This window comes from Bos indicus, chromosome 8 (genome assembly GCF_029378745.1).
Source record: "Bos indicus isolate NIAB-ARS_2022 breed Sahiwal x Tharparkar chromosome 8, NIAB-ARS_B.indTharparkar_mat_pri_1.0, whole genome shotgun sequence".
NCBI lineage: Eukaryota > Metazoa > Chordata > Mammalia > Artiodactyla > Bovidae > Bos > Bos indicus.
The window spans coordinates 68,956,574-68,981,482 of NC_091767.1; the positions used below are offsets into that span (position 1 = coordinate 68,956,574).

Consider the following 24,909-nt stretch of genomic DNA (forward strand, 5'->3'; position numbering starts at 1 on the left):
TCCATGCCCACAGCCCCTATCTTATCTGGGTGCCCACAGCACCCAGACCAGGGTGCTACTTTGGAGGAAAACACTGGAGATAGGGCCCAGCTCTGAAACAAGGGAGCTGTGCGACCTTGGGCAAGTTACCTCCTCTATTTGATCATTTGGCAGATAAGTATGATAACAGAACCTTCCTCATAGCCTTCTTGCAAGAACTAATGAGATAAACTGTATAAAAGACTGCTGTCTGGGATGCAGTAAGCAGGCTCTGCTCATCTGCTTATCACAGTTGCTATCTCCCCAGCAGCCACACCTCTGACCTCCCCTCCCCAGGACCCAGCTCCACGTGCACCCACCACCTACAGGGACCCATAACCCCAGGCTCTCTCCTACCCGCCAGCCTTCGCATACACTTTTCCCACATACAAGTAACACAAGATATAATCTGAAAAAGATGTTTCATCCATACGTCCATTTAACAGCTGCCCTCCACAAGAAGTGGGCTCACTGTGTGTTCCTTGTATTTGCATGCCAGACTCGCTCCCTGGTTTTCTCATTCTCATGTTCCAAAGTTCAGCTTAAGGTCCTGTCCTCTGTATCCCCAGGCTGAGGCAAGGCCCTCCCCGTACACACCTGCATCCGGGAGCCCACAGCTCTCAGCCCACGGCACTGGGATCCCTGCTCCCCTCCTCTGTCACCCTTCTGGATTGGGTGCTACTCAAAGAGCATTGTGTTCACCTCTGCTTGCCCATGCTTTAGAACCACTCACTGGATGCCACAGAGGCTCAATATATATGTTAATAACAAACAGGAAAAACAGGAGAATTATGGACACACATTTCAATTCGTTTTAACAAAACAAACCTTCCTTCCAAATAATTAGATACTCATTAAGCAATTACTTATGCCAAACTCTGCACTAAGCTTTAACACACATGTCATCTAATCTTCATAATAATGCTGTGATGTGGGTGTTTTATTCCCATTTCACGAGTAAAGGAATGGAGACTCAGGACATTTGAAAAACAGGCTCCAAGCCACACAGCTAGTGAGTGGAAAAGTCAGGACTCAGACCCAGGACCATCAGATGCTCCACACTCCATCCAACATTTGCTGAGCTCAGCTCTCAGTGTGAAGGAGCTGCCTCTGGGGTGTGCAAAAGCCCTTCCCTGATGGTCAGAGGACCTCACTGGGATAATGGGATAATGGCTGGGGCTTCCTTAAAGGAGGAAAGGTGGACTTAAAGTCACTGAAGGTCCTCTCTTACTCCAGGTTCTAGGGTCTCTGATTTTAAATTAGGAGCTCCTACAGTGGTTCATCTTGGTCACCCCACAGCGCTTAGCATGAAGCTGGGCACACAGCACAATAAATCTGTACTGAATAAAGGAATGCACAGATGAATGGATGAATGAATGAATGGATGGATGGATGACAATACATTTTGCACATATCCCAGTCACCCTCTTTGTTCAGCTCACAATGGTAGCCCAGCAGACAGCGGAACACAGAGCGGGCAGAGCGCCCCCTACCGGCTCCTCGCGGAGCTGCAGCAGCCCCTACCTGCACAGGTGGTCTGTCCGGCACAGGCTGCGGAGGTCCAGGCAGTTGGGCTTCTCCTTGTCCTCGTAGGAGCAGCTGGGCAGGATGGTCTGGCGGCGGCGCTCGGCGCACGCCTGGTCCTGACAGGAGCAGAAGAGCATGCGGTAGGTGTACTCGCTGGGTACGCGGTCAAAGAACTGGCGCAGGGCCTTGTGGCACTTGCGGCGATTGCAGCGCTCCGTGGGCGAGATCTCACGGTTGCAGATGGAGATGTAGGAGGAGCGCAGCTTCTTGCAGTTATCGTTCAGGTTACAGGCCTTGGCGGCATCCAGGCAGTGGTTGCTCTTGGTGCTGACCGCCGGGTCTGCCCCTGTCCCTGGAGGGAAGGAAGGGGGCAGTCAGCCCACGATGGGGACAGCCCCCAGTCATTGTGCTCTCTGCCTTGGCTTCCTCATCTGTTAGATGGAGATTATTTAGCAGCCCTCCTGCCTAAGGCTGTGATTAAGATCAAGTGAGTTAACATGTGGGTCCACAGAGTAAGCCGTATGTATGGTGTGCTTTTAGGATGACAACTGTTAATCCAAAGCCTTATTTAAAATTTATTTCAATAACAGTATGAAGTTTCCTTAAAAAAACTAAAAATAGAACTACCATATGATCCAGCAATCCCACTCCTGGGCATATAACCAGAAAAGATTATATCTAATTCAAAAAGATATATGCACCCCAATGTTCAAAGCAGCACTATTTACAATAACCAAGTGTCCACAGGCAGAATGAATGGATAAATAAGATGTGGTGTATATATACAATGGAATACTACTCAGTCGTAAAAATGAAAGAAATTATGCCATTTACAGCAACATGATGGACCTAGAGATTATCATACTAAGTGATGCAAGTCAGACAGAGAAAGACAAATATTATATGATATCACCTATATGTGGAATCTAAAAATAATACAAATGAATCTATATACAAGACAGAAACAGACTCACAGAAGACAAATTTATGGTTACCAGAGGGGAAAGGGGAGAGGGAGATAAATTAGGAGTATAGGATTAACAGATACAAACTACTATACTTAGAACAGATAAGCAACAAGGATTTACTGTGTAGCACAGGGAACTATATTCAACATTTTGTAATAACCCATACTGGAAAATAATTTGAAAAATATATATGTATATAACTGAATCACTTTGCTATACACCTGAAACTAACACAATATTGTGAATCAACTATACTTTGATTTTTAAAAAAAAATCACAAGACAAAAAAAGCAAGCAACTGGGTGTTCATGGCTCTGTTCATGAAAGTGGGAAATGGGGAAACAAAGGGACTGGCTCAAGAGCACAAAACAGGGTGGCAGCTGATGCAAGACGGGTCCCTGGGCACCCAACAGCCACACACGTGAACAGGGCTTCTGATCAGGGGCACTGCCAGCCCTTAGGAAGTTCCCACTCTAGGATCTTCAGTAGCCAGGGTACAAACAGAACAACTATCACCATCCTCATCCCCACCACTGTCACCACTGAAACTGTCCCCACACATTCCAAAAGGCCCCATGGTGTGGGGGTGCCACTGTGCCCAGTTTGTGCCGAGAGCACTGAAAGCAAGCACTGGACTCGAGCTCGGCAGTGTACGGAGAAGGCTGAAGGCCAGCCTTGGACTCCAGCAGGGCTGAGCCTTCATCAAGCAAAGTGCGGATGTGCTGAATGCTGGGACCTTGGCATTAGAGCCGTGGCTTTGAGCTTTGTGCCCCTGTCTGCAGAGCAAAACATCTTGGGCACAAAGCTGTAATCCCGTAAATCGTCAGGCTCCTTCTGTGGTGTCCACTCCACCCCCCAAGTCTCAGTTGTTCTGAGAGGAACACACAGCAGAGGGACCCACCACCACCACCCACAGAGTGTCTCTTGTCTATCCTGATGACAGAGCAGAGAAGCAGGAGTTCAGTCTGCAGGCGCCTCTCACTCTCCATGACATGCTAGTGAGAATTGAATGGAATCTTCAAGCACACTTCAAGCACCAAACCTGAGCAGGAGCCCAGATCCAGCCAGCACCGTGGTACACCAGACAGCCACCGGCTCAGGATGAAAAGCCATAGGTTTTCATTCATTCCTCATCCACCCAAAAAATGCTTTTCAGTATTTCTGTCTGCTCAATGCCCCACCCCCACAAGGGTAGGAAGGCCTACGGGGACGCCACACCCACCCTCCCATGGCACTTCCAGCCCAGGTCCTAGTGTTCTGATCACTCGATCATTAAAGATCAAGTCCCACCTATGCACAGCCCTCTACCTTCGAGGTGTTGGGCTGGACATGGAAGTGTGAGATGAGGATCCTCTCAAAGACCTCACAAATCTAGCTGGGAAACCAACAGAGTAATTAAGACTGGACATTCTAAAACTGAGGCATCTGCATTGATCCCTGGTCCTGATACTTGTCACTGGGTGGCCTTGAGCAAGTGACCAGGCCTTCCTTTACTCGGTCTCCTTGTCTGGAAAACAGTACCTACCTCATCGCGCTGCTGAGTATGATCAGCTCATTTCTCTCTCTCTTGTGATAATTTTGCCCTGTTACTACATTTTCTCCATCAGGTAATACACTGAACATCTTTAAAGGAAAAAAGGAAATTGTGATCACATACCCCCTACTAAAGGGGTTCCCCTGGTGGCTCAGTTGGTAAAGAATCTGCTTGCAATGCAGGAGATCCGGGTTTGATCCCTGGGTCGGGAAAATCCCCTGGAGAAGGGAATGGCAACCCACTCCAGTATTCTGGCCAGGAGGATTCCATGGACTATCCACAGGATCACAAAGAGCTGAACACAACTTTCACTGCACTTCACCTATCTTTCTCCTCCTCTTTAAACAAAACCCCTCAAACAAGTCATCTGTACCAGTGGTCACCTTCTCCCCTCCCGTCCTCTCCTAGACCCATCGCAGCCTGGGGTTTCCCTTCTCACTTGGCAGTGATCAGAGACCCTAGGGCTTCCTCCCGCTCTGCCCGCCGGCACAGTGGATACAGCTGGTGGCTCCTCCAGCCCCCTTCCCTCACGCCTTCGTGCTGCCTCCGTGAGCTCTCCTTCCAGGCCTGCTTCGCTGCTTCCACCTTCTCCACCAGGGCTCAGGCCCCTCTTCTCTATATGCACCCACTCCCCTGGGCCTTCACTCACGCTCAGCCCTAAACACCATCAGTACGCTGTCAACTCCCAAATTTATACCTCCAGCCAGGTCAGAGACCTCCACTCTGAACCCCAGATCAAGACGTCCAACTGCCTGCCCATCAGCTCCACCTGGAAGGCTGACACCCGCATCTCAAGCCACACTCCACATGCTCCTCCAGGGGCATCCCCACCCCCAGTCTTCCTCAACCCTCCAAAAAACAAGCCCAGGCTTCCACTAGCTCAGGCCAAAAATCTTTGCCCTTCCTAAACTCCTCTCTCATCCACATCAGAAAGACCTGGTAGGTTATACCCAGAATCCAGTCGCCCTCACCACCACCACCTTGGTCCTGACCATTGTCACTGCGTACTGGTAAGGGCCTCCTTTCCAGTCTCCCTGCTCTGTCCTTTCACCCCCACCCCCTGCCCACCCCCAGAAGTCTTCTCTGATCACAGTTGGAGCGAACCTTCTAGAACCTAAAGCAAAGATAATGCTCCCAGGCCCCAAAGCTTCCAGGGGCAGCCCCATCTCATTCACAGGCCTCTCCATCCATGCCGTCCAATATGGTGGGCGCTCCTGAACATGGTCACTGAACAGGAAGTGAAGCTAGCCCGAAATGAGATGTGCACACCAGATTTTGAAATCATAATAAGAAAAAATAATATAGCATTTCATTTCAAATCACATTTTCCTTGATTATATGTTGAAGCAATAATATTTGGGATATAGTGTGTTAAATAAAAATATCATTAATTTCACTTGCTTCTTTTTAAGTTTTTAATGGAGCTGGGAGAAATTTCAGAATTGGTGGGGGAGGGATAAATTGGGAGACTGGGATTGCCTTATACACACTACTATATGTAACCATATATAAAATAGATAACTAATAAGGACCTACTGTGTAGCACAGGGAACTCTACTCAGTACTCTGTTATGGTTTATATGGGAAAAGAACCTACAAAGGAGTGGATACATGATGTATATATAATTCATTCACTTTGCTGAACTCTTGAAACCAACAACCTTATAAGTTGTTAATTATACTATATGCCAACAAAATTTTTTTAAAGAAAGAAATGTGAAGGGCACATGTGACTCACACATACTTCTGTTAGCCAGGGCTGCCATATATGACCTCACTTCACACTCACTTCCCCTGCACTTACTCCCTTCCAACCATACTCACCTAATTGCTCTTGCTGGGATGTGCCACTCGTGACCTGACCTCAGAGCCTTTACACTTGCTGTGTTCTGCCTAGAATGCTCTCCCCCACCCCTATGACCACACAGTTCCTTTCCTCACTCCTTTCAGGTCTCTGCTCAAATGTTACCTTATCTGTGAGTCCTCCCTGACCATCCTGTACATAATAACAAGTCCCTCCCCTCACCCTCTATTCCAATCTCTTCCGCAGAGCACTCATCACCATCTGCCACAGTATATACTTATTTATTCATCTGTATTTTTCAACTAAATACAAGCTCCATGAAAGCAGGGGGTGTGTCAGTTACACTCATTGGTGTATCCATGGTTGCCAGTGTCTGGTACATAGTGAAGGCTGAATCCATGTGTGGTGGGTAAAAGAATAAATGTATTTAGAACAGTATCTATAGATCATAATGAGCTTCCCTCATGATGATGGCTCAGTTGATAAAGAAGCTGCCTGCAATGCAGGAGACCCAGGTTTGATCCTTGGGTAGGGAAGATCCCCTAGAGAAGGGAATGGCAACTCACTCCAGTATTCTTGCTGGAGAATTCCATGGACAAAGGAGCCATGGGGTCGCACAGAGTCGGACATGACTGAGTGACTAACACTTTCTTTCCTTTCACTCGTTCATAATAAATGTTCAAAACATGTTGGCTAATAATATTAAGGAAGCCAAAAGTGACACAGGACCAGGATATCAGTCAGTGCAGGACCACGTCCAAACATCAACGTGGAGGGACTTCCCTGGAAGTCCAGCGGTCGAGACTTCACCTTCCAATGCAGAGGCTGCGGGTTTGATCCCCGGTCATGGAGCCAAGATCCCACATGCCTCATGGCCAAAACTTGCCCCACGACTTTAAAATTGGTCCACATCAAAAAATCTTTTTAAAAAAGCATCAGTGTGGGGCTCAGCCCAGTAGTGCTCAGAAGTGAAAGCCAGGGGGCAATCTTCAAAGACAGACCTCACTCCCAACACCCTGCCTAACCAACAGCAAGCAGCCTGATGAAGGCAGGAAGAAAAAAAAAAAAAAAAACATGCCTCTCCCCTTCTTGTAAAAGTTAAAGGGGAATTAGGGCAGACAGGGAATCAAGATTCATTTTCCTACATATTCAATTAACGAATCTTTTTTTAATTTATTTATTTTTTAATTGAAGGACAACTGCTTTACAGTACTGCATTGGTTTCTGCCATACTTCAATATGAATCAGCCACAGATATACCATACCTATGTCCTCTCCCTCTCGAACCTCCCTCCCACCTCCCACCCCATCCCACCCCTCTAGGTTGCAATTAACAAATCTTCATTGAGGATCCACCAAGTGCCAGACACCTCCCCAGACCCATGGCTGGGGTCAAGGTCAAGGTGATGCTCATGTATCAGGGAGTTCATGGCGCTACCTGTAGGAGCCAAGAGAAAATCATCCTGCCCAGACCAGAAGGTCCCAGAAGCAGGGATCGCTCTGCTGCAACCTACGGGGTGAGGCAGAGGAAGCAGAAAGAGTGGAAAGGGGGTCCCAGGCAGAGGGAACAAACAGCAAGATCAGAGGCTGGCAAGAATCTATAGCAATGCAGCATGCCTGGAGATGGAGTCTGGAAAAGGGACCACCAGAGATGATGCTGGGGAGCCAGGCAAGGGTTTTCAGCCATGGAATTGGGGCAGCAAGGGGCGGGGGGGACACGTGCCCTTCCAAGCAGTTCCCTGAGCAGCTGCCAAGCCACTCTGCCCGGGCCAGGCGAGGACCCAAGGATGCCTGTCTACACAAAGCCTGTTCCAGGGGCACCGCCTCCATGGGAGGGCCCTCCGGGACCAGCCAGGTGCTCTTTCTCCTCCAGTGCACCTGTCAGGATGCTGGCTGGTGGAAGCGAACAGCCACACAGCCTGGGGCCTGAGGTGAAGGAAAAGAAGGCTGTGAGGGTCCCCAGAGGGAGCGGGACAACAACCACGAATGAACAGCAGCTAAATCAGGCCCTTGGCTGCTTTCAGGTTCCCGAGTGCACCCTCCCGCTCCCCTCAGCAAGTTCCCGAGTAAATGCAATGTAATTATAGCCTCACGGCTTCCACTTGGAGCGTGAAGAGTGAAAGCTTTTGCTAAGGGGGTGGGAAATGTAAACCCCTGGGCCAAAACTTGGTAAATTTCCTAGAAACACACACACAAAGGTGGCGATAGTAACAACAATCGCCTAGTTACCAGGAAGATGCCCCTTCTGATCCTCCTGGAGGGGAGACAGAGGCCAGTGGGTGGATGACAGGGCCCCACTCCACCCTGGAGAGAGGCCCTGGGGCTGGGCTGCTCTGATTGACCTGTTAAGTGAGGAACGAACTGCCCAGGCAGACAGGCCTGGCACAGCCTCTCCCCAGCCCATGCACTGCCCCTCCATCTGCACTAAGGCACCTGTCCCTAGGGTTCTCCTGAAAGCAGGAGGAGAACGGGATGACACAGGATGAGATGATTTGATGGTATCAGCAACTCAATGGACATGAGTTTGAGCAAACTCTGGGTGATGGTGAAGGACAGGGAAGCCTGGCGTGCTGCAGTCCATGGGTCGCCAAGAGTCAGATACGACTGAACAACTGAACAACAACAAACCTCAGGAGTCCAAAAAGTTATGCTATCCTTTTCAAGAGTCCCCATTGGGGGACTTCCCTAGTGGTCCAGCGGTTAAGAATCTGCCTACCCATGCAGGGGACCCGGGTTCGATCCCTGGTCTGGGAAGATTTCACAAACCATGGGGGTAACTAAGTCCGTGTGCCACAACTACGGAGCCCACACGCCACAAACACTGAAGTCTGAGTGCTCTGGAGCCCACAAGCTGCACTACTGAGCCTGTGTGCTGCACCTACTAAAGCTTACACACCCTAGAGCCCATGCTCCCGGCAACAAGAGTAGTCACTGCAATGAGAAGCCCACAGCGTCAAAGACTCAGCGCAGCCAAAAATAAATAAATAAATATTAAAAAAAAAAAAAAAAAAACCTCTCCACTGGGGAAAAAGGATGAGATGCTGGATTGCAAATACCAGCCTCCCCCAGCCCAGTGTGGGGCTGTGGCTCCTGAACCAAAATATCCAAACAAGCAGGGAGGGAGGTCCCTGCTACCCCACCCCTACCCCGCCCCATCCCTGCACAGACCACACAGGACCTTCCAGGGATTCAGGAGCAGGAAATTCCTCCCAGGCCTGTGCCAGCCCAATGGGCCAAGGAATAAATGGTAACAGCTGCTCCTGGGAAAGGGAGGTGGGATTTAACCACGCCTGGCACTTCCCAAAACACATTCTCCCAGCTCCAGTCCCTGGGGACACAATCTGGCTTCCCCCTGAGGGCGGGGCAAGGAGGAGCCCCACTGTGGAGGGGTAGCTTCACCCTTGCCAAGCCTCATCCACCTACCCCCTTCCCTCCTGGGACTCTGCCCTGCCAATGATGATCTGTCTTCAAACATTCAAAATGATATCCTTGAATATTTGCTTTTACAGAACTAGGCTTACCAAACCACAGTTACCAGGTACCACCTATATGGTTTTGGCCATGTTACCAGTGGGCTTCCCTGGTGGCTCAGATGGTAGTAAGGAACCCGTCTGCCAATGCAGGAGACTTGGATCCAATCCCTAGGTCAGGAAGATACCCTGGAGGAGGAAATGGCAACCCACTCCAGTATTCTTGCTGGAGAATTCCATGGACAGAGGAGCCTGGTGGGCTACAATCCATGGGGTCACAAAGAGTCGGACAAGACTTAACAAATGAACAACATCACCAGTACACTTGCACTAATATTTAATTTTTTAATCTCTTAATTCTTAAACAAAATGAAATATTCACTTTTTAAGTTTTTGAATACCTACCTAGATTGGTCCTGCATGATAACCGTTATGTTAATTCTGAATTTTTCCAAGACCTCTTAAAATGCACAGCTATTGAAATTAAAATATTTATCCCTATGCCCATCTCCCATTCCAGCAACAATGTGCCTGTCCGTGGAGGGAAGTAACTGATTCAAAGTTCTCAAACTCTGGTGCATTTGTGACTCACTTAATCTGCCTGTTACTCACAGAGGCTCAGCCAGCCCCACGCCAGATGCTTGCAGTGGAGAGATCTGTGGCTGGCACCCAGAGAGCTGGATTTCACAACTCTGCGTGATGCTGAGGCTGCCTTCCAAAGGTGGAGAACCAGAGAGTAACAGGAGAAGCGGAGCTGCCCCGGCTTGGTCCCCAAGCACACACACCCCACAGCCCACCCACAGTCGACCAAACCCATCCTCAACAGAGGAAGCTTATGGGCTTCTGTTGTTACCAGGGCATGTCCCCAGGGGCTTCACTCTCACCCCAACCAAAAAGCCCATGAGGGTAAACCTTCCAATCACAAATAGGCCTTTCCCTGGGGAAGCAAAAATAAGATGTTCCTCTTTCCACAAGGCTTCAAAGCAACGGGACCCACGGTTTTCAGCTCTCCCTTCTGACCTTCCAGGAAACGGCCACGCTTGTCCCTTGCCCCGAACCCTGCTCCCAGCCGCCACGTCCACCCTCCAGCTGACCCTGGGCCTGTGGGCCATGCTCTGCAGCTCGGCCCCTAAAGTGGGAGTCAGAAACCTGAGCCCTAATTCCATCTCTGCTCTCCTAAGCGTGGGAAGCCCCCAGTGAAGCCTGACCTTCTCTGGGTTTCGTTTCCTGACCTGGAAAATGACAGGCTTTGAACTACCTGGTTTTCTGTGTTTTGTGACTCTCCTGCCTACTCCCATCCCCCATACACAGACCTGTGCAGGGCTCTGAGGTCTGGAGGGAAGGAGGAAGCTCCCCGTCCCACCCTGTCTTTACAAACCAGCTGAGGAGTCCAGCTTGCCCTGTGCAAATGCAACAGCATGTATGCACACCACAACCACAACACACACACACACACAAGGCCTCACAATTGCACCTGCCTCCTCCACACACAGCACCAAATCCCAGTGTGCCAAGCAGCTGTCAGCCAACAGCTGTTTCCACGTGCTGACGACACACCTTAGAAATCCAGCTGTGAGTTGAGAGAGAGAGTCCGGGCTCTCCAGGGGCTTTTATTCTAGGGAGAGGAAGACTGGTAATAATCACATGAACAAATAAATAAGGCAAATTAAAATGTTATAAATGCTATGAAGAAAATCAAGTGAGTAGAATTCGGAAGAGAATGAGGGAAGAGGGAAGGGCTGTCCTAGGAGGTGACATCCAAGCTCAGAAAGAATGATGGGCAGGAATGAAACATGGAAACAATCCCAAGTCAGAGAATCCCAAGCAAAAGAAGAGCATGTGCAAAGGTCCTGAGGCAGGCTAAGCTCAGTGTGTTTACAGGCAAAAGGAAGGGGAAATGGCTGGAGTTTTGTAGATGAAACAAATGTAAGAGGGAGAAGAAGCCAGAGGGGCAGTCAGCAGAGGGCACACGTGATTTGCAGGGCAGCATAAGAACTTCAGATTTTATTCTAAGATGCAAAGCGCTTAGAGTATTTTAAGGATGGGAGTCACCCAACCTCAAGTACTTTGCCTGACATACGGAAGACAGAGTTCCCATGAAGGGGTGAGGGTTAAAGAGGAGGCCAGTTCGAGGCTGTTGTAGTAGCCAGTGAAAGACTGTGGCAGCTTAGAAAGAGTGAAGACTGCAAAGATGTCCAAAAAATGAGCCCAATCTGCAAATAACTTAGAGATAAAGCCAACAGGATGGATTGGATGCTGAAAGGGAAGAAGGAGAGAAATCAAGGAAAACTCTTAGGTGGATGGTGGAATCATTTTGTGAAACAGGAAAGACTTGGAGGAAAGAAAAAGGGGCAGAACAAAATGTTTTCAACTGATGTCTGAGATGCCTATGAGATGTCCACGTGGTGAGGTTGAAAGGCAGGAGGATCATGGAGGCTGGAGTTCAGGAGAGAGGTCTGAGCTAGCGATAAAACTGAGCATGACCGACAATGAAGGCTATTTAAAGCCATAAAACTACACGAGGATGAAAATAAAGAAGAGGACAGGCGTGGTCAGGACAGAGCTCAAGGAGCCATCATTTAGTAGAGATTGGACCATGAGGTGATGGACAATCAGGAGATACTGGTGCCATGGAAACCAAGACAAGAGTTTCAAAAAGGAGGTCAGTCAACTGAGTCCAGATAATAAGGTGTGCAAGGGGGACAGAGAGGCACTCAACAATGAGATGTAGACTTCACAAACTCTCAGCAGGGCTGGATAGAAGGCAGGAAGGGTGAGGAGGGCAGAGGAAGGGGTAAGGAGAAGAATTTCTATGTGAGGAACCCACCTTCCCTGCGGGTGGCAGTCACCCTGACCATCACCTCCATGCTTCTTGCTCTGTGGGGCCACCCTGCCCAGTTCTCCCTCAAGACTCACTAACTTTTACAACAGTCAGTTACTGAGCATCCACTACATACAGAACACTGCTGGAGAAGTAACGGGCAAAACTCCTGTTCCTAGAGCTTACATTCCAGCATGAACAAGAGATTATAATCAAGTAACAAATGGAAATTTTCCCCTTGGCCTGAGGCTGACTCTGCAGGCTGCACAAACATCCCTGCCCATCCTGCCTGGGGCTGCACTGGTGATAAAGACCAGGGACTCCCAGCTGTGTTTGGGGAGTTGGAGGATCCGGTGAGCCACTGACCGTGTGCACAGGTAATACAACCTCTTTCCGCCTCTTTTTGCAGAGCAAGTGTGCACAGGTAATACAACCTCTTTCCGCCTCTTTTTGCTCATCTGCAAAATGAGGATACAACACCCACCTTGTCTACACACAGAACTGCACTAAAGACTACAACGGGATAAAGTCAAAGTGAAGGGCTGAGTCACGTCCGACTCTTTGCAACCTCATGGACTATAGCCTACCACACTCCTCCATCCATGGGATTTTCCAGGCAAGAGTACTGGAGTGAGTTGCTGTTTCCTCCTCCAGAGGATCTTCCCAACCCAGGGATCAAAGCCGGGTCTCTCGCATTGTAGGCAGACGTTTTACCGTTTGAGCCACCAGGGAAGTCGTCCCTAATAGCTCAGTTGGTAAAGAATCCGCCTGCCATGAAGGAGACCCTGGTTCGATTCCTGGGTTGGGAAGACTGGAGAAGAGAAAGGCTACCCACTCCAGTATTCTGGCCTAGAATATTCCATGGACTGTGTAGTCCATGGAGTCGGAAAGAGTCGGACACGACTTTCACTCACAGCATCCTAGGGAACGATAACAACGGGATAAAGCAGATGCAAATACCACCAGCAGTTTCCAGCCCACAGCACATGTGCAAAAAATGCTTGTTTAAGAATGTGGTCCCTGCTGTTGGAGGGAATGTAAATTGGTGCATCCACTGTGGAAAACAGTATAGAGGTTTCTCAAAAACCTAAAAACAGAGCTACCAAATGACCCAGCAACTCCACTCCTTGGTATACATTTGAAAAGAGCAAAAACACTAATTCGAAGAGATACATGCACCCCAATGTTCACTGCAGCATTATTTACAATTGCCAAGATATGGAAGCAACCTAAGTGGCCATAAAGATGATGTGGCATGTATGTGTGTGTGTGTGTGTGTGTGTGTGTGTGTATATATATATTCCAGTGTGTGTTAGTTGCTCGGCCGTGTCCTGCTCTTTGCGACCCCATGGACTGTAGCCCACTGGGCTCCTCGGCCCATGGAATTCTCCAGGCAAGAATACTGGAGTGGGTAGCCATTCTTTTCTCCAGAGGATCTTCCCAACCCAGGGATCGAACCCAGGTCTGCAATGTGTATATATATATATATATATATATATATATATATACACATACATATATACATACATATATATAAGTATGTATTTGTATGTATTGGAGAAGGAAATGGGAACCCAATGCAGTATTCTTGCCTGGAAAATCCCATATATGAGGGAGCCTGGCAGACTATAGTCCATGGGGTGGTAAAGAGTCAGACACAAGTGAGTACACAAGCATCTGTGTGTGTGTGTGAGATGGAATAGTACTCAGTTACAAAAAAGAATGAAATTTTGCCATTTGCCGCAACATGGATGAGCTCGGAGGGCATTCTTCAAGTGAAATAAGTCAGACAAGATAAATACTGTATGATGTCACTTATATGTGCAACCTACAAAATACAAGTTAGTGAATATGACCAAAAAGAAGCAGACTCGGATATAGAGAACAAATTAGTGGTTACCAGTGGTGGCATGGGGAGGGGCAACACAGGGTGGGGGCGTGGGAGGTAAAAACTGTCGGGTAGCAGGCAGGCTTAAGGATGTATTGAACAACACGGGGAATATAGCCAATATTGTGCAGTAACTATAAACGGAAAGTAACCTTTAAAAACTGTATAAAATTTTTTTAAAGATTTTTTTTGTGGACTATTTTTGTCTTTATTGAACTTTGTTACACTAATGCTTCTGCTCTAAGTTTTGTAGCCCCAAGGCATGTGGAATCTTAGCTTCCCAGCCAGGGATTGAACTTTCACCCCCTGCATCGAAAAGCAAAGTCTTAACCACTGGACTGCCAAGAAATTCCCCCCAAATTTTTTTTAAAGAATATTTTCCCTAGAAAGACCCTCCCCTCCATCCCTCTGCTTTGACACGGCCCTGCTGAAAGTGGCCTGTCCAATGTGCCTCTCTCTCCAGCCTCACACATCACACACAAAAAGCCAAAAGGGCCCCCGGTCTCCCCATTCGTAAGCAAGAGAAGGGTTTCAGAGCTCCCTCTGCTTATCTGAGAAGCCTGAGACAGCAGGACCTCAGCGATCCTTCTCACCCCTGGCCCCCACACCACCGGAATTGGTGGCCTGGAGCCCCACATCACCCAGCAGGAAGCAGCATGAAAAGACAACTCAACTTCCCAGGAGATGACCGGCCAATCCCAGCATGCACTCCTGCAGTGCTTGGCTGTCATTCAAGGCCCAGAGATCCGGTGGGACCCCAGGCTTCATCCCCCACAGCTCTGGTGCCCACCCTCCTCACATAGGCCCCAGCAGTCGTAGTCCAGGCTTCCTATCACACTCGATTTTCTCTTGAAACTTCACCCTCACCTTCAGCCCCTCACAGCATGCGGCCACACCAGGACTCTCCCGGGCACCTGCATTTTTGGAAACAGGCCAATCCACCAAAAGTCAAGTTGATGAATGACAAATTCACGGCAAATCAATTCTAAAAGAAATCAACTGCTTTTGAAAATCATTTTATATTTTGACAAATTGTAACTGCTGTCAGAATTCTTTCTGTAAATGGCATATCAGTCTTGATTTTATGTTTCTAATAATTAAAAATTAAAACTTCATTAGAGCATTTCACATTTGAAGGGACTTTTTAGCCACTTTTGAATGCTCGTTGTCCTTTTAAATATAGTCTTGGTGCAATTTTTTTAATATTTAGGAATTTTAGCATTCTCATACCTTTTCCCACAACAGCCTATCAGTTTTAATTGTTTATAACAGTTAAAAGCCAAAATTGAGCCATTTCATATTGGTGTGGTTCACCTTAATTCTTTGTCAGTTTCTTTTATTTCTGGTGAATGAAAGTAGGATTAGAAGCACCAATCATAAGCTAAATTTTTTTTACTGATTATGAAATATACCTTTCTTGCTCTAAGAAGTCAACATCAACTCCCAATGCTTAGATTCCTGAAAAGCTGAATATATCTTAAAAAACAACAGTGAAGACCATTTGCAAAAAAAAAAAAAAATCTTCAGAAGCCATGAAAATCATTCAAATGTGCATTTCTAAAAGCTTTAAAAATAATGAAAAGAAGGACTTCCCTTGTGGTCCAGTGGTAAGACTCTCTGAGCTTCCAATGCAAGGGGCACATGTTCCATCCCTGGTTGGGGAACTAAGATCCCATATGCAAAATGGCATGGCCAAAAAATAAATTTAAGGGGGGGGAAAAAGTAAAATAATAATAATGAAAAGAAACAAGTTTTGGCAGATCCATAAATTGGTAAAATCAATCAGTGATGTGGTCATTTGGCATACTGGTTTTGGAAGAAGCGACCATGGGGCAGCTTATAGACAGCTGACCACTGAGCCCAGAGGTGGTGGGGGGTCCTGCTTTCTCCTCAGGGCCATTTTTGGGCCATTTCTCCTCCTATGGGACTGCTGATACCAGTCCACGCCCCTACTCCTCCTTGGCACTGTTATCTGCTGCCCCCGCTCATGAATGACCTCACACCCAGCTCACTGTCTTCCCTTCTGCCCAGTCCCTGCTACCCTGCCCAGCAGCTGCCCCTCCACACTCAGCCTCCCTGCCTGACTCAGCTCTCTTTTCATCACTGGCCCTGGTTTCAGCCTCCTCTGCATGGAGAGCCCCTGCCTCCCTCCCTGTCTACATTCTCCCTAAGTGACCTCATGATCCCATGGCTGTTAGTACCATCTATATGCTAACAATTCGCAATCTGTATATCAACTCTGACCTCTCCCAGAACTCTGGGCTTACATCCAACTGTCTACTTGGCATTTCCAGGTGGAGGTCTAACTAGCATCTCAATATCCACGTGGCTGAAAGAGAACTCTGGATCTCTGCTCCCCACCCCAACCTGCTCCTTCCGTCACCTTCTCCATTCTAGTAAACGGTGGTAGCAGTGTTGTTCAAGCCTAAATTATCAGATCCCAGTAGATCCCAGCTCTGTGCATCTTTTCCTCTTTTTCTGTCATAGCACGTGAGCCACTGCAACAGCTCACAGGCTCTCCCTGCCCCCGATCCACCCTCCCATGGCACAAGAAGAACCTTTTCAAAAACATAAATCATACTGTGCCACGCTGGTATTTGAAATCCTCAAAGGTTTCTCATTGCTCTTAAAAGGAAATCTTAACTCCTTAACTTGCCTGCGGCATCTCAGGGAGTTGGCCCCTGCCCACCTCTGTGCCCACCTCCCAAATCATCACTGTCCCAGCCCACCTTCCAGAAGTCTCACCCTCCACCACACGGGTCCCCACCTATGGGCCTTTACCTGCTGTTCCTTCTGCCACTCCCAGAATTTCCCACAGCAGCATCCTTCCTGGGAATCATACTTGGGCATTTCCAATCCAGAGTAGCCACAAGACAATTAGCTCCTCATTGTATTTTAATCCTTACTCAGCATTCATCACTATCTCACTTATTTTTGAGAATTTGCTTGTTGGCTTATTTGGTTTTTCTTAGTCTCAAGCTAATCGAATGTAAGCTCCATGAGAGCAACAGACTCCTCTGTCATGTCCACTGGATCAGGGCATGGCATGCAAGGGATGCTCCGTGAGAGATGGACTCACACGCACGCCTCTGCAGTACGGGTACCAAGTGTCCAGAGCCCAGCAACATAACCTCCTGACTGTAGAAAGCCGCAAAACTCACAGTAAGTTTCAGTCTGTTCATTTTTGTTGATCAGGAGAATGGCCTTCCATCCCTTAACATCCCTCAGTATTCACCCCTGACCCCCATTCCCAGGGGTTCCCTAAGAGGTCAGAAAGGGCCTGAGGGCAATGTCTGTTCCCCAAGGGAAGGATCACCATCGCCCACATTCCCACTCAAGTCTCTCCATCCCTGCCTCCCTCCCCTCCCCCCTCTCCACGTGCAGAAGGGAGCCACCGCCAGAACTCATAGACACACATCACCCAAAACTTACACACCACCCACACACATATGTCACCCAACATACATACCACCCCACACACACACCCCCACCCCACACACATACCACCCCAACACCACACACGTGCGCACCCCACACTAACACAACCCCACACGCACATATCACTCTACATATACACATACTACCACATGCACCACCCCACACACACCCCACTCCACACATACACACCACCCCACACACACTACACACACACACCACACACCCCACTCTACACATACACACACACCACACACATACATACCACACATATACACACCACCCCACACATACACCACACACACACACCACACACACACACACCACCCTACACACACTACACACACACACACCCCACCCCACACACATACCACCCCACCAACACCACACACACACGCACCCATACTAACACAACCCCACACGCATATATCACTCTACATACACACACACCACCCCATGCACCACCCCCCACACACCCCACTCCACACATACACACCACCCCACACACACTACACACACACACACACCACACATATACACCACACATATACACACCACACATATACACACCACCCCACACATACACACCACCCTACACACACCACACACCCCACCCCACACATACACACCACCCCACACACACTACACATACACACACCACCCTACACACACTACACACACACACCCCCCACACATATACACACCACACACATACAAACCACCCTACACACACTACACACACACACCCCCCACCCCACACACATACCACCCCACCACCACCACATACACACGCACTCATACTAACACAATCCCACATGCATATATCACTCTACATATACACACACCACCCCATGCACCACCCCCCACACACCCCACTCCACACATACACACCACCCCACACACACTACACACAGACACGCACACCACACACATACACACCACCCTACACATACTACACACATTACACATACCACACACCCTACACACACCACACACCCCACCCCACACATGCACACCACTCCACACACACCACACACACACACAGCACCCTACACACACTACACATACACACACACCACACATATACACACCACACACACACACACCACACACATACACACCACACACATACACACCACCCTACACACACTACACACACACACACACCACACACACACATACCACACGTATACACACCACCCTACACACACACACATACATGCCCCACACAAACACAACCCCACATGCATATATCACTCTACATACACACACACCACCCCATGCACCACCCACACACACCCCACTCCACACATACACACCACCCCACACACACACACCACCCCACACACACACACACACACCACACACATACACCACCCTACACACACTGCACACACACACACATACCACTCATATACACACCACACATATACACAGCACCCTACACACACCACACACACACACACCACCCAGGCATTCACCACACACACTTATACTCCCCATCTACACACTACATACATGTACACATGTGACCCCAGTCAGATCTGTTCCTTTCTCTACACATCCATGGGGTTAAAAGAACATGCTGACAGACATAGTTAGGAGGAGCATTCCCAGAACAGTTACTCAAATCCTGCTTTCTACCCAGATAAATAAGAGGAGCACAGTTCCTGGCTAAGTCAGGAGGAGCATGAGGGGCACCAGGGTGGGGTGAGGGGTGGAGGGGGTGTTGTGGGGAGGAATGGACCGAGCCCTGCATGCCAAGAGTGCAGGGTGAGCCCGGAACCACCCTCACCCCCGCTGCCAGCAAAGCCTGTCTATCCACCCACAGGGAAGCAAGTAGGTGCCCCTAGAAGATGCTATTTGAAGGGAACCAGAAACACTTTGCCCAACCAAGACCTCACCCCAACCATAGCACCTGAGCCTCTATCCTTAAAAAACCTCTCATTGGGTTAAATATTGTTCTCTCCTTTTTTTTTTTCATGGACACAAAGAGAAGTAAACATGAAGCCACTGGCACTCTGCTCACACCTTCTGCAAGCAAATCTTCCTGGCCGGGGGAGCCCGGGGGAGAAGAGGAAATGAAACGGAAGACAGGAAGCGCTTGGCACCCCGATGGGGAAGCTGGCCTCCTCCCATTGGTCCCAACTGCTAACCAGCATGGCTAGAGTCACGGGTCACCCCCCCCCACCCATTTCTCCCTGTCCCCACAGCCCCTCCCCACACCACACCCTCTCCACCCTCTCCTCGCCACCAGACACATTGTCCCTGGAAGGGGAGGTGGAAGAGGTGACAGAGCCGCAGCTAAGGCCCAATTTTCACTGATGCTCAGAGACTCTGACAGCTGTTTGAAGAAGAATGTGATTTTCAAATTTAAATAACACGCTTCTGCATTCGGCTCAGGCAGACAACCTGAGGATAAGCAGTTTATCGCCTGAGCCACCATGCAGGGGGGCAGGGAAACAGGCTGCAGTTCCCCCCACTATCCCCTGCCCTGAGTCCCCAAAGCCTCTTCACAGGGGCTGCCTTGGGATTGAGTTCCCTCTGAGAGGCACCAGCCGACCTGCTGGGCCATGCTTGTCTCTTCAGCTCAGCAACTTCAGGGGAGGAGGGGCAAGGGGGCCCTCAGCGGAGCCAGGGAAGGGAGAGAGCCTCCCAGGGCATCCGACAGAAATGAGCCAAGCCCAACTCTCCGGGTCCCTACTCATGCACTCCGGTGACCTTCACGGGGGACTGACTCTGGAGCCCAGGGCTAAGCCACTCCTTCACCCAAAGGCAGCTCAGCCCCACCCCACCAGGGACTCAACCCGAGTCAGTCACGCTGAGTTCTGTCCCAGAGAATTCCTGAGCAAGAGTCCCAAGGGAGGAGACCCCAGAGAGGCCAATCTTCCACCCGCCACAAGGGTCTCCAGTCACTGTCCTCTGAGCCCACGAGACCTAGAAGTGGGGGTAGCCTCTGAGCCACGATGCTGCTGAGATTGTCACCCTCAGATCCCACTCCCCTCCTCCAAGACTTTGCTGATTTCCCCAGGCGCCACCTACTGCTGCCTCCCTTGGGCTCTCAGGGCTACACTAGCACCATGGATAAAGCACCTCGTGGGTGTCTAAGCTGTGTCCACCTGCCCCAACGATCCAGTGAGGACACAGTCTGATTCCCTTCAAAGCAGCATCTCAGGTAGTGCTTGCATCACACCGAGGTCCACCTCTTCCATGAAACCCTCCGGAGCCCCCAGTCCTTCTCTAAACCTCAGGGCCACCCGACAGGCAGCCCACATGGGGCACCTCAGACCCACCTGGACCTCTTAGCCAGCCTTCCTGGTGCAGCTCTAAGAGCTCACACTAAACCACTAGCTCCCGCCAGCGCCTGGCAGCATCACCCGTGGCCACCACCTAGGGTGCTCCTGGGCTCCACCGCCTTCTGGGGAGGTCACCACCCATCCTTGCAGGGCTCCATTTTACAGATGAGGAAAATGAGATTCAGTCAACTGATCCACCCTGTAGTCAATCAGTGAATAGGGTCCAGCTAGGATTCAAACTAGGACCAGCAGGTCTCTAGTCCGCCACCATCCTCTAGTCCAGGATCCTCCGTGGATGGGTGTCAGTGCCAGTGTTAGGCACCCAGGGAAACACAGAGATGCGTGCGTGCAGTGACACAGAGCCCAACAATCACACTGCAATCATATTCGTGCCCCCAGCACGCAAGAGTAAGCACTGTAATACGAACGAAGCACAAGGGCACAGAGCGGGAGGGTGGTGTCCCTCAGGGGCCATTTCCAAAGCTTCTTGGCAAGGGTAGGGTTCCCTCCTCTCCTGAGGCCCCTGAAAAAGGACCAGTGGAGCCTCCAACTAGAACACCCCAGAGGTGCAGAGAAAAGGGAACCCTCCTGCACTCTTGGTGGGAATGCAAACTGATACAGCCACTATAGAGATCAGTATGGAAATTCCTTAAAAAACTAGAAATAAATCTACCATATAACCCAACAATCCCACTACTGGGTATAAACCCCAAGGAGACTGTTAAGTAGGTAGAATAGGGAAAAGGAGTCCAAAATGGCGGTGGCTAAAAGACAAGGAAGGTCAAAGGAAGGTCCGAGGACCACAGTGAAAACTTCAGGCAGAACAAACAGCACTCCTGGCTAAGCCCAATTTGCATAGGGCAGGCCCAGGTGGAGGAAAAATCATATAAAAGGAGGAGCCAAAGCGCTTTCTCTCGGACTCTATCTCCCGCGTGCGTGCACGCTCTCTCTTTCTCTCTCTCTCTCTCACTCTCCTGCTATCTTCTAAATAAAATAGAGCTGTAACACTGATTTGCCTAAGAGCTATAGCATGGTTTGTCCAAGACCCAATAGGTGTGACGCGCTGAGGGCTTTAATGTCCGTCGCTCCAAATCTTTGTTGTGACGAGATGAAGAACCGAGGAACATACACTCGAGTGACAAAACCATAATTGAAAAAGATGCATGCACCCCAATGATCATCGCAGCACTGTTTACCTAAATGTCCATTGACAGATGAATGGATAAAGAAGTTGTGGTACATACACTCAATGGAATATTATTCAGCCACTAAAAGGAATGCATTTGACTCAGTTCTAACAAGGTGGATGAACTAATAGCCTATTATGCAGAATAAAGTATCAAAAAGAGAAAGACAAATATCATATTTTAATGCATATGTATGGAATCTAGAAAGATGGTAGGGATGAACCTAACTGCAGGGCAGCAGTGGAGACACAGATAAGAGACTTGTGGACACAGGGAGGGAACCAGAGGGCGGGACAAATTGAGAGAGCAGCGGGGAAACATATACATTACCATATGTAAGATTAGATAGCCAGTGGAAATTTACTGTATGACTCAGGGAGCTCAAATCCAGTCCTCTGTGACAATCCAGAGGCGGTGGGATGGGGAGGGAGGTGGGAAGGGACGTTCAGAAGGGAGAAGACAAACTTATACCTATGGCTGATTCATGCTGATGTCTGGCAGAAATCAACAAAGTATTGTAAAGCAATTATCCTCCAATTAAAATTTAATTACTTAATTTTTTTAAAAAAAGAACATCTGAGGAGTGCAGTTTGGTGCTCCGTGATGACCTACATGGATGGGTACGATGGGAGGGGAGATTCAAAAGGGAGGGGATATGTGTATACATATAGGTGACTCACTCTGTTGTACAGCAGAAACTAACAACATTATAAACCAACTACACTCAAATAAACAAAATAAAACAAAAATTTCCTTAAAAAAAAAAAAGAACATCCTCAGGCCTCTCCTGGCTCCATCCAAGCAAGACAGCCCACCCCAGACGCTCACAGCCAACTGACACTGTCACCACCCATCACTTCTTCCTCTAACCACTAACAGAAGGCCCAAGCCAGGCCTCTCACCAGCCACCCTGTGTTCCCACCTGATCACAGTGAGCTAAGGCCACAGAGGCCCAGCAGGCGCCCCAGGGACCCACTGTCCCCTAAAAATCGCCCAGCCACCTCCCACTGCAGCCCCCACCCAGCATGAACATGGCTGGGAGGGAGCCTCATGTCACCAAAAGCCATGCAACCATCTCCCATAAAGAGGCTCCAGGACAACCTTGCCTGAGCCGCTGATGGCCTTGGAGAAATCACCCCACTGTCAGTTGTAAAAAGTGAAAGTTGCTCTGCTGCTGCTACTGCTAAGTCGCTTCAGTTGTGTCTGACTCTGTGCGACCCCATAGACGGGAGCCCACTAGGCTCCTCTGTCCCTGGGATTCTCCAGGCAAGAACACTAGAGTGAGCTGCCATTTCCTTCTCCAATGCATGAAAGTGAAAGTTGCTCAATTGTGTCCAACTCTTTGCGACCCCATGGACTATACAGTCCATGGAATTCTCCAGGCCAAGAAGCTACATGTTTGAGTCCAATATCCCAGGTACTGGGCCAGGAATCTGCACGCAATTTCTCAATTTTTTGTTGTCGTTTTTGTTGTTTAGTCACTAAGTTGGGTTCAAGTCTTTGCAATCTGATGGGCTGTAACCCATCAGGCTCCTCTGTCCATGGGATTTACTAGGCAAGAATACTGGAGCAGTTTGCCATTTCCTTCTTCAGGGATCTTCCTGACTCAAGGATCGAACCCACGTCGCTTATGTTTCCTGCGTTGGCAGGTGGGCTCTTTACCGCTGAGCCACTGGAGAAGCCCAAATTTAATAGCAGATATTTGTATTTATTGTTCTTGTCCTCTGTCCACAGGATTTAAAACCTGAGCAGGTAGGTGTTGCCATCAGTCCAGCATTGTGTAAGAAGAAACCAGGGCTTAGAGCTGAAGCACCGGAAGAAGTCTGAGGAACATGACGGGCAGGGGGACAAGCAGGACTGAATCCTGATGTGGACTACCCCTTCACCTGGAGCCGCAGTTTTCCTTGTTGCCAAGTAAGGAGTGGGCTTAGATGATCTCTAAGTTCCCTTCCAACTATAGAAAAGACAAGTTTGCATAAATTTACTCTGTACCCACGGATAAGATGGTTGGATGGCATCACCGACTCAGTGGACGTGGGTGGAGTTGGTGATGGACAGGGAGGCCTGGCGTGCTGCAGTTCATGGAGTCGCAAAGAGTCGGACACAGCTGAGCAACTGAACTGAACTGAACCCACGTATCTGGCAACGCCTGTACCCATGTATCTGGCAACACCTGCATCAGGTGCCCAAGGCCGTGGAGGCCCCCAGCCTCACCAGTAACACAGAGAGAGTGCCCACTGACAGCCCCATAAAGGCCCCTGCCTGCTGCTTCTCCCTGGCCCTGAGGCATGGCCCAGCAGTCGAGAGGGAAGCCACTGCCTGGCCCGCCCAGGCCCTTCATCCTCACTTTTATGGCCTCACCCCTTGTAGATGAAGCATTTCCTTTCCCTCACTGTTCGCATCACCCCTTGCAACCCTGAGAAGCCTGTGCACCACAACTAGAAAGTAGCCCCACTTGCCGCAACTAGAGGGGGAGGAGCAACTAGGGCGCGCAGAGGAACAAGGACCCCACACAGTCGAAAACAGATCAATAAAGAGACAGTAGCAACTTAGCCCCAAAGATACAAGAGCAGCCTCCCCCAAGTCCCTGGGTTCCAAATGGGAGTATTACAGTCTGGAGAATTCCCAGTTCTGCCCCTCACCACAGCCTTTCCACATCAAGATGGTGGAGGGGGCAGCCTAAGACCACATATAAATGTGTGGAAAGGTAGGAGACAGTGCTTCATACAATCGTATTGGGCGGCAGCCTTATCATCCTGAAGCATCAGTGCAGGACCTGAGGTCTCCCAGGCCGGGCCTCCCCAGCCAGCGAGCCACAGGTGGGTCATACACCTGCCCAGATATTGACCCCTCAGCCTCCTGGGCAGGCAGGCAACGGCCATGACCATCTGAGCTCCAAGCTGCTCTACTCCATCCTATGGATGTCAAATAACACCACCGTCGTCAGTGCGCCTTGATGAG

At 49.4% G+C, this 24,909-nt stretch overlaps 1 protein-coding gene across 4 annotated transcripts in view; it reads right to left on the minus strand.

The window, feature by feature from the left end:
• The window catches only part of GFRA2 (GDNF family receptor alpha 2), a 196,435-nt gene that overhangs the window by 154,098 nt on the left and 17,428 nt on the right, over positions 1 to 24,909 (minus strand). For all 4 annotated transcript variants that reach the window (XM_070794855.1, XM_070794856.1, XM_070794854.1 and 1 more), the window contains exon 4: positions 1,543 to 1,897. In XM_070794855.1, coding sequence (XP_070650956.1) covers positions 1,543 to 1,897 — 355 coding nt within the window. The remainder of the gene's footprint in view (positions 1 to 1,542; positions 1,898 to 24,909) is intronic.